This window comes from Anastrepha obliqua, chromosome 2, assembly GCF_027943255.1.
Source record: "Anastrepha obliqua isolate idAnaObli1 chromosome 2, idAnaObli1_1.0, whole genome shotgun sequence".
NCBI classification, from domain to species: Eukaryota; Metazoa; Arthropoda; class Insecta; order Diptera; family Tephritidae; genus Anastrepha; species Anastrepha obliqua.
In genome coordinates, this window is record NC_072893.1 from 7862986 (window position 1) to 7881553 (window position 18568).

General features: G+C 34.1%; 2 protein-coding genes across 3 annotated transcripts in view; one reads left to right on the forward strand and one right to left on the reverse strand.

Annotated features, from left to right (window-relative positions):
* LOC129237750 (thyroid receptor-interacting protein 11) overlaps positions 1–4240 on the forward strand; it is a 118684-nt gene extending 114444 nt beyond the window's left edge. For both annotated transcript variants that reach the window (XM_054872675.1, XM_054872676.1), the window contains 2 exons: positions 3051–3317; positions 3393–4240. In XM_054872675.1, the coding sequence (XP_054728650.1) occupies positions 3051–3317; positions 3393–3691 (566 nt within the window). In that variant the 3' untranslated portion in view covers positions 3692–4240. The remainder of the gene's footprint in view (positions 1–3050; positions 3318–3392) is intronic.
* An 11095-nt stretch (positions 4241–15335) lies between these two features.
* The window catches only part of LOC129237003 (adenylate cyclase type 9), a 31924-nt gene continuing 28691 nt past the window's right edge, over positions 15336–18568 (reverse strand). The window contains exon 4 of the mRNA XM_054871355.1: positions 15336–18529. Coding sequence (XP_054727330.1) covers positions 15336–18529 — 3194 coding nt within the window. The remainder of the gene's footprint in view (positions 18530–18568) is intronic.

Genomic DNA, 18568 nt, shown 5'->3' on the forward strand with positions numbered 1-18568 from the left:
AAAATAAAATAAAATAAAATAAAATAAAATAAAATAAAATAAAATAAAATAAAATAAAATAAAATAAAATAAAATAAAATAAAATAAAATAAAATAAAATAAAATAAAATAAAATAAAATAAAATAAAATAAAATAAAATAAAATAAAATAAAATAAAATAAAATAAAATAAAATAAAATAAAATAAAATAAAATAAAATAAAATAAAATAAAATAAAATAAAATAAAATAAAATAAAATAAAATAAAATAAAATAAAATAAAATAAAATAAAATAAAATAAAATAAAATAAAATAAAATAAAATAAAATAAAATTAAATTAAATTAAATAAAAGAAAATAAAATAAAATAAAATAAAATAAAATAAAATAAAATAAAATAAAACTAAATTTAAAAAAAATAAGAAAAAATTAAAAAAAAATCAAATATTTAGTTGCACTATTTTAGGTTAGGTTAGGTTAGCCAGATTGCTTGTCTAAGACGCTCGTGTCCCTCATGCCTTTTGCGATACCTGCATTTGATTTATTTCCCTTAAGTAAATCGCTTAAACCACTTAGATCTTTTTAAGAAGGTCCCTCTAATAAGATATTTTGCAAATTTCCCAGGTTTTCAAAGAAATAATCGCTAAGACATTTGGCACAGTGTTTAAAAATTAACATAAAAAAATTTTGCACTCAATTATGGTTACAAAATCGCATATTCTCTAAATATTTCTGTAACACTTCAAGCCATAACTTACAAAATATTGTTGAAAATATGAATTTCTTTGTTTTAAATATTTTAATTAACACTAGATTTACCATCCATTGAAATATATCTATTTCTACCAAAACCATCAAAATGACTGGTGTATAAGAAAAATTGCTTATTGTGACTTCCAGTCTTTATCCACTCTATTTTTAGTACTCATAATTTTTAGTACATCACGTGGGTACTTTTATTTCTTAATAAGGTTTTTATAAATTATTTATAATTTTTAGTACTCATTATTTTTAGTACATCATTATTTTTAGTACACATTATTTTTGGTACTCATTATTTTTAGTACATTATATTGGTACTCTTGTTTCTTAATAAGATTTTTATAAATTATTTATAATTTTTAGTACTAATTATTTTTAGTACATCACATTGGTACTTTTATTTGTTCATAAGATTTATATAAATTATTCATAATTTTTAGTACTCATTATTTTTAGTACATCAAATTGGAAATTTTATTTCTTCATAAGATTTTTATAAATTATTCATTATTTTTAGTACTCACTATTTTTAGTACTTATTTTTTTAGTACTCATCATTTTTAGTACATCACGTTGGTACTTTTATTTCTTAATAAGGGTTTTATAAATTATTTATATAATAATTTTTAGTACTAATTATTTTTAGTACATCACATTGGTACTTTTATTTGTTCATAAGATTTATATAAATTATTCATAATTTTTAGTACTCACTATTTTTAGTACTCATTATTTTTAGTACATCAAATTGGAAATTTTATTTCTTCATAAGATTTATATAAATTATTCATCACTTTTCGTTTATGCACACTTTGGTACTCTAAATTCTTCGTACCTAAAATTTTCTTTGTTAATTTGTTGATTATTGTTTTAAATATGTAGCCCAACGCTGGCTTTTTTTATTTTTTTTGCAGTTTAGCCTACTAAGTCTAATTCGCTATTTTTTTTCGAATTTATATTTTTATTGTTATTTTTCTCGTATTTAGGCTTTTATTTTTATGCATTTTTTTTCGTATTTAGGTTCTTATTTTTCTTCGAATTTTTATTGTTATTTTCATTTATTAATATTTTTTTCGAATTTATATTGTTATTGTTATTTTTTTCGTATTTAGACTTTTATTCTTATGCATTTTTTTTCGTATTTAGATTCTTATTTTTCTTCGAATTTTTATTGTTATTTTCATTTATTAATATTTTTTTCGAATTTATATTGTTATTGTTATTTTTTTCGTATTTAGACTTTTATTCTTATGCATTTTTTTTCGTATTTAGATTCTTATTTTTCTTCGAATTTTTATTGTTATTTTCGTTTACTTATATTTTTTTTTTCGAATTTAGAATTTTATTCTTATTTATTTATATTTTCTTCGAATTTAGATTGTAATTATTATTTACTTTTTTTCTTGCGTCCCACGTGTCCGATGCAAAATTGGTTAATCTCAATTTGTAACTGTGAGCGATATCGATATGCTGAACTCACGTTGCATCTGGAGATTGCCCGAGGTTGTATCCGTTTCTACATTCTTGTTTTTGTTATACTTGTTGTTTTTGTTGTTATTGCTATACTGATTAATTTAAATATAATTTGAATTGATTTTAGTTGACTTTATTTAATTTGCTTTAATCTTGTAAGAAAAATGTATTTGCATAAAAATTGGCGGCGTTGCCATGCATTCTCTTTGCTCTACCAGCTAATTCAAACACTACTAGAAAAATATGTACAAAATAAAGTGTAAACTTGTAAATTATGTTAGTTACCTAAATTCAAAGCCTGCTGCCTGCGCTAAAAAACACTACTCCATTAATCAACTAAGTATAAGTTAATTGAATAGAGTCATTATTTCCCAAACCATTAAAATGCTCGCTCCACTCGCATCGAATGCTCGTGCCCTGGCTCCTTAAACCGGCTATAACTGCGTGCGTCTGGTTGAGTATTACATCAGGTACTGGTGTGCAAGTGCATTCTCATTCTACCAGTACTTATGTCATACTGTCCCGGACGCCACGCCCAAATCTGCATGCACAATAACAACGTTGGGGGGGGAAATATTAAAAAACAAAAGCAAAAAAGAAAAAAAAACAGAAAACTTAACAAGTGTTTAATGCCTGCAAAGCAAAGTGTTTGAAAAATTAACTCACTAAATGCATAATTTGTAATTTCAATTTAATGAATGGTTATAAATATTTATCATACATTTTTAGTGTTATAAACTACATACTTTACTGACTGCTTTTTTATTTCAAACTTTTTACCATTTTCCAACACTTCCACTAATACCACTTACGTCTCATGCATTTTTCCTTTAGTCGAATCGTTGAAGCAGGAAAATGCGCTACTCTCCGCCAAACTGAATGCCAGCGAATCTAGTCAGTCGGACAAAATTGAGAAGAGCCTCATCAAGAGTCTGTTGATCGGCTATGTGGTGAGCAGCAATCCGAATGATAAGAGCCAAGTGCTGCGCATGATTTCTTCCGTGTTGGATTTCACACAAAGCGAGTCGGACAAGGTTGGCCTCAACAAGCAACAGTCAAGCTGGCTTGGCGCCATATTGGGTGGCAGTCCGGCTGCGCAAGGTAGTAATCAATAGACGCGCAGCGAATTTAAACTTTTCTACATTAATTATGTTCATGGTTTTCTTTCCTTTTCAGGTGTGCACTCCAAAGACAATTTAGTGCAGGCTTTCGTGCAATTTCTCGAACAGGAATCCCAGCCCAATTCGGATGCCAGTAATATGCCCAACTTGCTAAATATCACACAGCAGAATATTCCGCCAACGGGCACACCCAACCAGCCGGCGCGTCGCATATCCACGTCCAGCAATAGCAGCTCGACAGCGACGGCTGTGAATGCTTCAGCGCCCATACCCATTCAGCCAATGATGTTGAATGAGTTTGCACCGACGCGCAATTCCAGCTCAATACTGAAGGATATTCTAAGCGATTCTTGATTATTGTAAATTCGCTTTTTGTATTCCACGCTGTAGTTACCTTTATTCTACTCTACTTATACAATATTTTATGTGCATATTACGCTTGCACGCGAATGATATTTTTGTTTTTATAAATAATAAGTTTATATACGTCTGTACATCTGTACATCTATGGTATGCTGTTGCATCCACGTGTTTACTGTTGTCTCCGTCAACGTGCGACTTGTACGTCAGGTCCTGGTCTGGTTTTAATTTATTTCGTTTTTTGTCGAGTTTTTCTCTTTGATTAAAATATTTTGTTTTAAATGTAAATATATCTACACAAAATACGTGCATTTTTTCATGTGTCCTAACGCACTATTTGTGCTCTGCATTGTGATTGGAAGGCGTCTTTTTATGTCGGCAAAAAAAAAAGTCTAATGCAAAAAACTGCAATTCAATAGAGTGTAAAAGTTATTGTATTGTATCAAAGCGTATTTGAAAATAGTACACGAATAATATAAACCATATATTTAAGCACCCTTTAAAGTAAATAAATCAAATGATATTTTAAAATACAAAAAATTAGCACAGTTATGGTTTTAATGCGTGTTCGAAAGCTCATTTAATGCGCGAAGTGCTTCTTTCGAGGCGTTACTTTTCTTAGCATTTCCGGTATAATTTTTTCTTATATCCTTTTTCACTCCGCTCGGGAGCATAGGACCTTGACAAGGCGATTCCATCGTACACGGTTTTGGACTGCGATGTCGGACTGTGATGGCGTCACCTTCCCGTGTGATGCCGGCATCTGCTAGCTCGCGCAACATCTGGGCGACCGGAGACTTTGCTCTCTTTCGGGTTGCAGTCCAGTACCATTTTTGCGATGCTATGCGGTGATTTTCTAAGCAGCATAATTTGCTATTGTTATGAAGGGTGATTTTTTAGCTATTATCTTTTTAAACAGTTGGTTTAAACAGCGGACGCACGTTTGGTGTTTTGTTTCACTGTCAAACATCTTCAATTTGGTCTATAATTTAACCATGAATCGTCTTACAAACGAACAACGCTTGCAAATCATTGAATTTTATTATAAAAATGCGTGTTCTGTTAAGAAAGTTTAAAGTCGAAAAATTTTGTTCAGCGACGAAGCTCATTTTTGGATCAATGGGTACGTAAATAAGCAGAATTGTCGATTTTGGAGTGAAGATCAGCCAGAAGAATTGCTGGAGCTACCAATGTATCCGAAAAAGGTCACAGTTTGGTGCGGTTTATGGGCTGGAGGTATCATTGGACCGTTGAAATTCTTCAAAGATGCTGCCAATCGTAACGTAACTGTGAATGGTGAGCGCTACCGTGGAATGATATCCAACTTTTTTTTTCCCCAAAATAGATACAAGAGCTTGACTTGCATGACATGTGGTTTCAGCACGACGGTGCCACATGCCACACAGCACGCGTAACAATGGACTTGTTGAGAGGCGAGTTCGGTGAACATTTTATTTCACGTTCGGGACAATTGGCCACACAGATCGTGCGATTTAACGCCTTAAGATTATTTTTTGTGGGGCTATGTTAATTCTCATTCAGCTATTCAGACAAGCCTGCTTCAATTAACGCATTGGAAGCCAACATTAAAGCAATTATATGTGAGTTTTTTTGAAAAACTTTCCTATAGCTCTTAAAAAGTTACCCTTTATTATATTTCGGAGATCAAGTGCATTAAGGTTTAATAATTTTGTTCACATTACGGTTGATTGTCAAATAAAAGGCGTCCTTTGCCACTAAAACCCTAATTTCGTGCAATAGCATCAATTCGTCACTGGACTATCCACCGTGTCTAATCTCGCCATTTCTAGTGAATATTGTATTAGAACCTTCTCAGCAGGCCAGAGTCTCTCATCACATTTTACTACAGGGTCCGGTACCCGAAGTGTAACCAACTTCAGACCGCTCGCGCAGCTGATGCACGGGCATCAGATGTCTTTTAGTTGGCTAAATAACAGCCCAGAGTATTGTTTACAAGCGATCGGAAGCAATTTGCCGAGAGTAAAGAAAAAAAGAAATCAGTAGAGGATTTCAAACGTAATAATGTGATTGCATTATATTTGGCTGGAAAATCACAACCAGCGATTGTTTGTGAGCTCCAGTACCTTAAAGCAAATAAAGTTTTTATTTATCGCACCATTGCTCGTTACAATGATACTGGGAGCATCGCGAAACGTCATGGAGGTGGTCACCAAAAGAGTGCTACGTCAAGTGAAATGGTATAAAAAGTGAAAAGCGACTTGAGCGAAATCCCCAACGAAGTGCCAATCAAATGGCGAAAGAACTGAAAATAACTGACCGTAGCATCCGCCGCATACTGAAAAATAATCTCAAAGTTAAGCCTTACAAGATCCAAAAGGCGCATAATCACACACAAAAGCAGCAACAAGTCAGACTTGAGAGAGCGAAGGAGTTGCTGTGCTTGGCCGAAAGTGGTCAATTTCCGAACATTGTGTTTTCTGACGAGAAAATTTTTGCAATTGAGCAATTCGTAAACTCCCAAAACGACAGTGTTTATTTGACTGACCTTTCATACGGGAATTCGAGTCATCGATAGGCCACCAGGAGCTAGCACCCGCCACAGGTAATGGTTTGGGCAGCTGCAACCGCGGATGGGCGTTCTCCAATTGTTTTCATCGAGCCTGGCGTCAAAGTAAATGCAAAATACTATCGGGAAAGCTTTGAAGCCGTGGGCAGACAAGCATTTTGGTGGCAAACCATGGAGGTTTCAACAGGACTTGGTACCGCCTCACAAAGCTCAAGTGAAGCAAGAATGGCTAAAAAACAACGTTCCGAACTTCATAACGTTCACACAATGGCTCTCAAATTCACTACACGCGAATCCGATGGCTTACTCTCTTTTTGGGTCATTTTGGAGAGCAAGGTCCGAACTAAAAGATTCCCCAGTCTCGAGGCGTTGAAAAAAGACATTGTCCGCGAGTGCACGAAAATACCTGCAAGTCACATTCGGACTGGGACTGGACTGCCTCAAGGCCACAGTCAAGGCAAAAGGTGGCCATATCGAGCAAAAGTAATCTGATTCTTAATTTTGTATTGTTTTCACACATTTTTTACTTTGAATGGAATAAAACTAATTTTCCACAACCTAAATTTATGACCTTTTAAATTGGTTACACTTCGAGTGCCAGGCTATCTAGAAAATAAGTAAACGACGTTTATTGAGGTTTCAAAAAATTATGGGAGCAATACGCATCCGAAATTCGATATACATTTTATAATAAGTAAGTAGGACAAAGCGTTTACAGACACACGCTTTCTGTTATATGAATGCATAATTAATAATACCTAACAAACATTTTATTAGAATTATGCCTACAAACTTGTTTTCTTTGCCGGCATCCTTTTCATTTAGTTTTTACTTTGGCGTTTTTCTTTACACGCTCAAAAATAATTGTCTATTACACAGAAAACACGGGGTTGTAGGTATGTCAAAATTATGGCTATTATTCAAGAAAGAAATTTTGTATGGATAAACTCGCTTTTTAATTACGGATTGGGAGTTAAGCACGAAAAAGTAGATAATCGAATTATATGTGAGCGCGTGAATTATATGAAGTCGTGCCAAAATAGGTTCTTTCGGATTATATCGTCACCAGCGCCACCTAGTTGCATCACAAATTAAACATCGACATTGCAGCATAGGGCCTCAACAAAACATTTCCACCTAACCCTATTTTTAGTAGCAATTTTATTTCATTTCACGATTTCCCGCATTCATCGATTTCTTCTTGCACGATCTCTTACATGTAGTCTGCGGTCTGTAGTCAGCGGTCTGGAGCTGGATGGTACTTAAACGAAGAGAAGAAGAAGAAGCTTAATTCTGTAGCAAACAGAACAGGGGTTCCAGGACACTCCGGTGTTCAAGGAAACGAAATTGCCTATGAATTGGCGAACCGTGGATTAGCGGTTCCCCCACAAGGGCCGGAGCCAATAATCGGAATCAGTTCCGCAGGAATCATGAACGCTGGTCTAAAACGATCCGGTCTAAAACGCTGCAGAACTACAAAGTGTGTTGTGACAAGTCCGAACAGACTTTCAGACTGTCAAACTTTTTACTAAAACTTGGAAGGAAAGACGCTCGGTTGATGGTTGATATTATTACAGGACACAACCCATGGGGTCAGCATATGACCACCATTGTCTCTGTCTCTATTCTTTCCTATCTTTTTCTCTCATACTTTTCTCCTTTCTTCCTTCACTGTTTACCCCCATCCCAGAACTCTAAATACAGATTTGAAATGGCAGATTTCCGTATCATCTTTTGGCAGTGTGTGGTCTAGCCACCTCTATTTTCGTAATTTGACAGAGTTGGCCATTGGTTTCAAGTTGCGCCTTTTATATAAATCATTGGTGACGTTTGGTCTTGGCGTTATATAGATTCTGTCAAAAAAGTACCAGGAATTGTTCAATAAAACGCAAAATAATTGTTTAATCATAAAAATTTCTTTGTCGCCTTCAAAATATACTCCATTCGAAGCAATACAAATATGCCAACGATTAGTCCAGTCCTCAAGCACTTTTTAAACGAGTTTGAAGAGATCTTCTTCAGCTCCTTGATTTTTCCTTCCACAAATTGGACCGTTTCCTACGCATATTCTTTCTCAAACGTCGCCTATTGAATGGTTTGCATGTCAAACTCATATACCCACGTCTCATCACTTGTTATGATACGCTGATGCGCTGGATAAACGTTGGGTGCGTATTCATTTGCTCAAGCATACCTTCAGCCACCTACTTTCGATAAATTATTTGAAATAAATTCAACTCCCTTGGAACGAGTCAAGTAGCCACTCGTATCAGGCCTAATTGATGGTGTAACCTGTTGCGAATTGATTCGTGGGACACGCTAAGGTCACGAGTTATTTCTCTCAAACTTAAATTATGGTTTTCCAGCATCATTTCCTTGACTTTCTCGACGTTTTCTTCCGTTGAAGACTTTGATGGGCGACCAAATCGGGGTAAATCTTCCACGACTTCTCTCCACGAAATCCCGTTCAAAACACAAAATTTAAGACAAATTCTTTGTTCGATATTTTTATCCACAGAGCATTATCATAGAGCACACCTGCGGTTGACTGATATAATTAAATGCCAAAAACAAGCTAATTGACAGATGGCGCTCAAACTCTGCGACACTTTAGAAGACAGTTGTACCAACATTCCACAAAAAAGAATTTAGACATATGTGCAACTCGCGCTTTTTAAGTGAACAGTTCCATATATTTTTTGGACTGAATGTTAATAATTTGTTCAAAGTTTTTCGAGTCTCAAATCGAGCTCGTCATGTTTTTTTTACGCGCAGCGCAGCTTTGCATCGATTGCAATACCCAAGTGCTTGGCTTCATTGACGTACGGGATTGTCTATTCATCCTTAAATATTCTATATTTTCAGAAGCTGTTTGCTGTTTGTGGGCTGATTTGCTCTTCTTTTGCTTCTTTTGGCGCATATCATCCGAAAACGTTGCAGTTACATACTGGTTTGCTGCTGGCCTTGTGATTAGAGGAGATACAGCAGAAGTCCCAAGAGCAAAAGGAAATTTATGGAGACCCTATAAGAATTGCCTAAATCTAGGCGTTGCAGTGCCACTCTCATACACAAACATAGATCATAAGGCAGATTTGCTTTCAACTACTTTTGCTTTCCAAGAGCCCACCTTTTACTTACCTTTTTCAAATGATTAACCAACTTGGTTTTGATTTTTAGTTAAAAGAAAACTCCATTGCTTGACATTTAGACACAATATTTCAGTTATTTGATGTATTTCTTTTTTTATGCTTCGTGTATCTTTTATCAATTTCGTCAAATTAGTTTCTTTCTTCGCTAACAGTTTTGCTTAAAAATATGTAAATACATAAATAGGAGGTACTTGAAATAAACCAAATAATTTGGCAAAAATAATTCAGCAACTAGGATCAACTTAATTCATATATATAAATGTAAGTATGTACAAATTTTTCCTACGATATTAGAAGCTAAGTTAATTAAATGTTAAATATTGAAAAGAGTCTGGGCAATCGCAAAGGCATCGAAGTATGACAAGAGAAGGACTCTGTACTATTTAGTATGTGAGTTTCTATGTACTATAGTAGAAATAAGAAATAATTTACAAGAGACTGTAAGTGTTTAAATACAAAAACATAGAATAGTTTCGGCCAAACACATACAGGGTGTAACAATTTGCCTTCCTGCATAGGCGATAAAACTAACAAATATCAAGTTTCATATTAGACCCACCTCGTAAGGGTTAATAAAATATCATACAATACAAATATCAATGGCTTGCGTTTAATGATATCATTTTATAGTTTAATTAATAAACAATTTGTAGGTGGATGGGGAGTAACATCTAAAATAGTTTCTAACCTTTCGTCAATTTCAACATTCTTCACATAAATCTCTTATTCAGCGTTCAACATTTTCATATATATTTATATAGATCTGTATTTCTTATGTTTAGCAAATATAATATATATTTATGTGTGTACATATATACAAGAAACTAACATCGGCTATACATATATTCAGCTATGGTTAATACATACATAAATAATGATCATTTTCCATTTCATTTGCGCTAAGAAATAGTTAACTTTTAGAATCTGTCGATAAAATCTAGTTAAAATAGATGTCATCTGCAGGTATTCCATTGATGTGCTTTCTGTTGTATAGGCATAAGAAAAATTTACAAACTTTGAAAAAAAAATTAAATTATAAAAACATTTCTCTTTTTGCTTATATTTGCCTTGTTGTGGCAAGTTCGTTTCTTTCATTCATCTGCGACAAGTTTTCGTTTTTTTAATTTTTGTTTATAATTATAAAAATATACATTAAGTTTAGCTAAAAGGAATTTCTAAGTTTATTCTAATTGTGTGTATAAATATTTGAATATTTTTTTAATTGAAATATCATTGTGAAATACTAGACACTTGCACTAACGCATTTTTGTGCTAAATATTATTTGTTTTGTAAAATTTATAGAACTTAAATTATAGTTAAGAAATGTACAAAAATGATTTCTTCGCTGCTCGTACAAATATAAAAAACTCTTTTTGGCTTTTTAGTAAAAAATAAGTTTTTATGAAAGCATATTTTTGTTTCGTCCCAGTTTGTGGTTCAGATTGGCTAGTGGGTGCTTTGTTGGAAGAGTTGTCGGGTACTTCTACATTTGTATGCATATTAAATATACTTTAAGAGATGCGTTCGCTATGATTTTTCTAAATATTGTTTTTGTTTATGGATTTAACTTCTTCTGTGACGATTCTTCGGAAAGTTACTGTGCCGCACTTGAACTTTTAATTTAAATATGGCGATATTAGAAATTATGAAAAAATGCAAAATTGAAAAAAATACAACGAAAGCAACCATTATTAACAAACAAAAAAATTAAAAGAATTAAAAAAAATTAAAAAAAAATTAAAAAAAAAACGAAAAAAATAACAAACAAAAAATAAAAAAAACTAAAAAAAAATTAAAAGCAAAAAAATTTTTAAAACTAAATTACAAAACAAACGACCAAATTAAGGACGAACAAAAAACAATTAAAATTAATAATTAAGAAAATATTCGCAAATGCGAAATTGAAAAAAACAAATTACAACGAAAGAAACCATGTTAACAAAAAAAAAAAATTAAAAAAAAAAACAATTAAAAAAAGCCAAAATTAACAAAAACAAAAATTATTAAGGAAAAAAACAAAAATTAACAAAAAAAAAAAACAGAAATTAACAAAAAAACAGAGATTTGCCAAATACAAAAAGAAAACTGAAAATGAACAAACAAAGATTTACAAAAACCAAACAAAAACGAGAAAAAAAATAATAAAAAAAACAAAAACTACAAAAAAAAAACAAAAAAAAGGACAAAAATTAGAAAAAATAAAAAAAAACGAAAATTAACAAAAAAAAAAGGAAATACGAAAAATGAGAAATAACTAAAAGAAAAATAAAAATGAACAAACAGAAAAATAAAATTAACAGAAAAATAACAAAAAAACCAAAAGGGAAAACAAAAATTAACAAAAAAAAAGTTTGCAAAAAAAATTCTAAAAAAAAATGTATTAAAATATACAACCAAAATTAAAAAAAAAAATTTACGAAAAACTAGAATCACGAAAAGAAAAAGGAAAACAATTACCAAAACAAACGAAACGAAAAACAAAAAGAAACCAAAAATTAAAAAAATGTATAAAAAATCTAAATAAAAAACAGAAATTTAATAAAAAAATAGTCAAACTTAACTCACAAAACAAAAAAAAAAAAAACAAAAAGTAAAACTCATAAAAAACAAAAAAATTTAAACAAACACAAGGCCAAACAAAAATAACAAAAACAAAAAAATAGTTTAACGAAAAACAAACAAAAATTTGAAAAAATAAATATTAACAAAAAAACAAAAATGAAAAATATTAAGACAAAAAAAGGAAAAATTGCCAAGCAAATTAGCAAAAAACAAAAATTTTCCAAAATAAAATGTCCACAAAAAAAAAATTAACAAAAAAACAATTTAACAAAAAACAAAACCAAAAATTTGGAAAAAATAAATATTAGCAAAAAAACCAAAATGAACAAAAAAAATGAGGACGAAAAAACAAAAAAGTAAAAGTTGACAAAAAAATTTGCAAAAATTAACAAAAAAAAAAACAAAAAAATTTGGGAAAATAAATGTTAACAAAAAACAGAAATACAAAACAAAAATTAAGACGAAAAAACCAAAAAAGTAAAAGTTGGCAAACAATTAGCAAAAAACAAATATTAACAAAAAAACAATCTTCACAAAAGACAGTAAACAAAATTTAATAAAGCAAAAAAAAAATAAAGAAAAATTAACAAAAAAGTATTTGCAAAAAAACCAAAAACAAAAAGAAAATTTGATATACGAAAAAAAATTAAAAAAAAAAACAAAGAGAAAAATAAAAGTTAACAACATAAAAGGAAATTTACTAAAAAACTTTGTTTTTGTTACATAAAAAACCAAAATATTAACAAAAACAAAATGAAATGAACAAAAAAGGAAAACAAAGAAAATAAAAGTTGCCAAACAAATTAACAAAAAGCAAAAATTTACACAAAAAAAAAAATGTTCACAAAAAGAAAAGGTAAATAAAATTTAATAAAACAAAAAAAAACCAAATTAAGAAAAACTAACAAAAAAAAAATATTTGCACAAAAACTAAAAAACAAACAAAATTTAACAAACGAAAAAAAAATTAACAAGAAAAACTAAAAGAAAAATAAAAATTAACAACATAAAAGGAAATTTACTAAAAAACTTTGTTTCTGTGACATAAAAAACCAAATAAATAAGAAAAAAAAACAAAAAAATCTAAATTTTGCAAAAAAAAAAAAACGAAAACCAAAAATTAAGGAAAAAAGTTAAAAAAAAAATTGCAATAAAATAAAAAAAAAATAATAATTTACAAAAAAAACAAAACCAAAATTAGCAAAAAAAAGTCTCAAAACAAAAAAAAAATCTCTTAAAACACAAATAATAATTAAAAATAAAAATTGTAAAAGCAAAAATGAAATTCTTGAACTCTAGTGTAGTAGTAATTAGTGGAATATTTTAGAGTTTACGTAATCCAAATTGCATAGCGCGGACTCGTAATTTTACTTTTAATATAGCGATACGCATATTTCGTAAAAACAAAATTTAAAAAAATTTAACAATAATAACAACCGTAATTATTTTAAAGAATAATTAAAAATAATAAAAGAAATTATAAAAAAAGCAACCAAAATAAAAAAAGGGGGGAAAAAATTTACAAAATTAAAATCAACCAAAATCAACAAACAAATTTGGAAAAAAAATTTACAACAAAAAAATTAAGGAAAAACAATTGACCAAAAAATAATTAAACATAAAAATTGTAAAACCAACTTCTTGAACTCTAGCATAATAGTAATTAGTATAATATTTTAGACTTTGTGTAATCCAAATTGCAGAATGCGTCCTAAAAATGTCTCTCGATTAAAGGCCACGGTAGAAATTTGAAAAAAAATCATATTTTTGCTTCAACGATACTGTAATACGTTACAATGTCACAAGCGAAGGATTAAGCTGAGAAATATGTTTCAAAACTACTATTTTGAATTTTGGCGCAGGCTTCGTACCGAAAACTTTTAAAAGCGCTTTTCTTCTCGAAACTGTATCTTTCGAGCTCACAACATCATGAGCGACTGACTTGAAATTTTAACTGTGCATCAAAAATTACGCTCTGCATGGAAGTAAGGTTGTGGGTTTTGCGATAAATTACATACAAAAAGTTACAAAAAAAAATAATTTACAAAAAATTACAATAAAATAAAAAAAATTGCAATAAAATAAAAAAAAAATAATTTACAAAAAAAAAAATGCATAGCTTTTTTTAGAAACAAGGATCTGCTAATTTTTTTTCAATTTTTCACTGCTTTCGCTTAATCTTCAAAAAAAAAAAAAACAAATCAGGCATCGAAGAAAAGCTGCACAGTGTTATTTTTCTTCTACATGGGTTTAAAGTAAACAATGAATAAAATTCACAATATTTAGAATAAAGTTTCCTTTGTCAGAATTTTGATTTATTTCATTTTCTAATTTTTTCCGCTACTACAGTGGCCCCGCTCTTTAATCATTTTTCTGCAAAGTCCCTCTCATAAGCGAATATAGGTACATATTTTGGAAACTAAAGCGTTTGATCTCATTTCAAATTATAGTCTTTAAGGCTCTCGTGGATTAAAATTCCTGATATTTTCAATAATTTTAAATTTCGACAATATTAAATTTTTATTTTTTTTAGTATTTTAATTTTTTATATTTTGTAATTTTCCATATTTTTTGTTAGATTTGTATTAAATGTTACGCTAAGACATCGAAAGCCACATTGATAGGAGTACATTTGACGAGAGCGCACTAAAGGTATACACATATGGACTTGTATATTATATGCATGTAGTTGTATGCTGACATTTTTAGTATGTCTGTATGTAAGCAATGTCCTGTTAACAATTTCCCGCTTTGTTTCATTTGCTTGCACTGTGCGCCTGATTGCGTAGGGCCTTAAAAAACGTCAATACCAATAAGGCCAATCGTCTCCAAGCGCACTCAACCAGCTACCGAAATTTTCGTATATGTATGAGTATAATACATACACATGTACATACCGCAACAAAAACAATATTTGCCTTTTACATGTTCAGCTTAGCTTAGTTGGTCTGTTTGCACACCATTTAACCCACCACGGTTTGCTAGGCTATACCCACCTTTCCCCACAATATCACAATTTAGTTGCCTATTCAAACTGCAGATACAATGACTTCAAAATATCTAAATTTACTCTAACCATAAATGCAATTTTGAAACCTTTCAAGGCTGTAGACCAGCAGATCCACGCACTATTCATACAATCCTCGCAGTCGCTCGCAAATCTCGTATCCTTTTACTTTTTATGTTTGCTTTCCCACTCCTCCTTTGGCAGGCTTCCTTCGGGCACTTCCAGTTGCTGCAACCTATAATTCTAAGCCTCTACACGTTGCCCCTGACTATTGGACGTTGCCAAATAATCATTCGACATCACAGCACTTGATTTCCATCCACAAAAAACTGTTATTTTCCCATTCACAGCTCACTGCGTGCGGTGTGGTTTTAGGTGTCCTCTTTATTCGTCGACAGTTCATTCGCTTCGCGCCCAGTCACTTCGCCGTTTGCCGCTTTCAGCATTTTGTTCGGTTCCGCTAATATCTCTTCTTCACTGTCTAATTTGTCCACTACTTTCTCTTCTTCTGTCTTCTGTTCAGCCTCTCCTTTGCGCATTGTGTATAGGTACACCTCCATGTGGTCCTTGCCTTTCACGTAAACGCTGCCACGCCGTTCAAACTCGTACTTATCCTCGAGGAAGGGCAGACAGTCCTTGCCTACCTGTATGCGATTTGGCATACCTGTGGAGTCCATGCGCGATGCCACATTTACCGCATCGCCCCAGATGTCGTAATGCAGTTTGCTAGTGCCGATCACGCCGGCAGTCACGTCGCCGATATTCAGCCCAATGCGCAGTATCAAGTTGAACTCAAGCAAGTCCTTGTTGAAAGCGTCCACCACCTCTTGCATGGCTATCGCGAATTCCATTAAAGCGTGTATGTGCTCGTTCTTGTCGCCACGATGTGAGGGGTCTAGACCGCTGGCTGCCATGAAAGTTGAACCGATTGTTTTGATCTTCTCTACACAGCGGAATTCGGGTTGGGAGAGCAGCTCATCGAAATCGCCTATTAGTTCGTTCAAAACGCGCAAGTATTCCTTGCCACCGAGATAACTTTCGTCGTACATTTCGTTGAAGTTAACTATGGAAGCGAAGATGATCGCCACATCGTGATGATTTTCAGAGTATTTGGCGGTATTCTTCAGATGCTCGGCCACATGTTTTGGTATTATGTTGTGCAGCAACATATCTGCTTGATTTTTCATGTTCTGCACGCGTATTTTATCCTGATTGGCCACAGCATTGCCGTAGAAGGTTAGGCGGTAGCCGATCTCGAACTCGCGGTTTAAAAACCAAACCAACACTAGTATAAGCAGTAGATCTAGATAAATCTCCACATGATAGTCTTGAAACCACTTGATCTCCTCGATGAGATAATTTCCACCCTCGGCGCCAGGGTAAAGTAAACGCGTGGCATTTGCGTGTTGTGCCACTGCCGCTGCTTCGGCTGCATCTGTTCGATTCGAATAGACTGTTAACTGACTTACGGCAATGCCTACGAAACACATGGCCGCCATTAGTGCCAAAGTATTGCGCACCCAACAGTTGAGCTGCGTGAAGTTGCAAAAATGCACAATGCAGACGAAGATTAGGAAGCCGTAGTGATACTCGAAAGCTTCGAGCAAGTTGAGATCGAGCAGCAGGAAGTTCGCAATGATCAATATTACCGGCATTGCCATGAGTATAGCTAGGCAAATATGCCAGGGATACCAGCTGGATATGGCTTCGAATATGCGGTCCGCGCACGATTCCGTATCGTTGACCTTCGTGCGCGCCTGTGTATTGTGGCGCCGGCACATTTGCCGCGTGAAAAGGAATAATGCGAAAATTTGTATGGCTGTAAAGACTGTGAAGAGTGAGACCCACAGGCGAAAGCTGGGTGTAACGGTGTTTGGAGTCATAAGGAAGAGTGATATAGAAATGCACAAGTATACTGCGATGCCGACGAAAATGTCGATGTATGTATTGTAGCGTGGCGTTGCCAATGTAGGAGGTCCTTCAGTCTCATTCTCGTTGCCAAAGCGATGAGCTTTGGAGCGAAAGTCGCGCTCCATTTGCCTGGATTTAAAGTACAAACTGAAGCGCTTGAGCGGCGGCTTGACCAGGTAGCTCCGTTGCGATTTAGCGTTGTCACGAACACAGCGTATCAACTGAAGGTCGGACTGTTTGCGCAATTGTTGCAGACAGGCCGCCAGCGGATCAGTTACTTGCGGTGTGGGCTGCGGTATCGGTGGGAGTGCCACGTGGGGCAACATTGTGGCATCACCTATGTTCGAAATGCTAGACGTCGAACTGGTGAAGTAGCCGGAAACACGATGTTGACTTATGGCGGTTTGATTGAGCGCGTAGATTTGATGTTGTATTGAAGAGCGGCGCGAATTGCTCTTAATGCCTGAATCTTTGCGCGAGGTAGCCGACGGACAAATACTAAGACCATCTGGCCAAATACTTGAATTGCGTGAGTGCGCAGCCTGATGATTGCCGGTCACTGTGAGTGTGGAAGATAAGGGTACTTCGCTATGGATTAGTGGCTGCGCAGCGGGCGCGTCTTTACTTTTATTGGCCGTGGCAGAAGTTAGAGTGGAAGCGCGTGGACGTGGCAACGGCGAAGTCTCTGATTTTCCACTGCGTCCGCATTGCGAACGGTAGCTACCGGAGCGGCCGAAGGGTGAGATATCGCTGCGCGACTGACTGATGTACGAACGAATGTCGATGATGTCGTCAAACATCGAGTACTGACCTGGTGAGCAGCAACTACCATCAGGCGATCGTACGTAATTGTGTGAGATACCCGTAGAGGTGGCGGCATGGTGCAGCATTGGTTTTTGCGGGATTTCGAGTGTGTGTGACACTAATGGTAGCTTGGATGACTCAATCACCACAGGTAGCTGGTGATAGCCATTCGGTTCAATGAAAGCAACAGTCTCATCCGTGCCGGCCGCCACAGATTTAGAGCTCGGCACACTACTGCCAATATCAGCATTTGACGATTTGTCTGTATGCTTAACAATATCCTCGATTTTTTTGAAAAAGCGTGGCACTTTGCAAACTTTCAATTTGATTTTCGTGCGTCCATTTTCTTCCGCTGAATGAGCCTTTTCTACACTGCCATTTGTGCCATTAACTCCATTACAGCGGCCATCATCCGCTTTGTCCGGGTCATCTGTGGAGTCCAGGCTGCCGGGCAGACTCTTTGTCGTTATAATGATCTTTGGTCTTTCGCGCACCACCACCACTGGTGGCACGCTCATTGGATCGGCATGAATTATGCCTCGTTCGATATCGCGCTCGCGGCTCTGTGACTTCTTGCGCAGCTTCATGCTGAGCGAGGTGAGACGCGGACGCATCGAAAGTATGGGCGAGGGGTTGAGTGAAGAAGATAATTGCCCGACAGGCGAAGCAGGCGGCACATTCGGATGAATGACCGAAATATTTGTCGTGCTCAGCGAAAGTGGCGTAGATTGGCCAGGTATGCCCGGCAGCTGCAGGTGGCTACCCTCATAGTTGGTTGGTATGCTAGGACTGAGACTGTTGGCGCGCGATACATCTTTCCGTCGTCCAACGACAAAATAAGTGCGATGACCTGTAGTAAAGAATGTATGAGTTGGACTGAAATATTCAA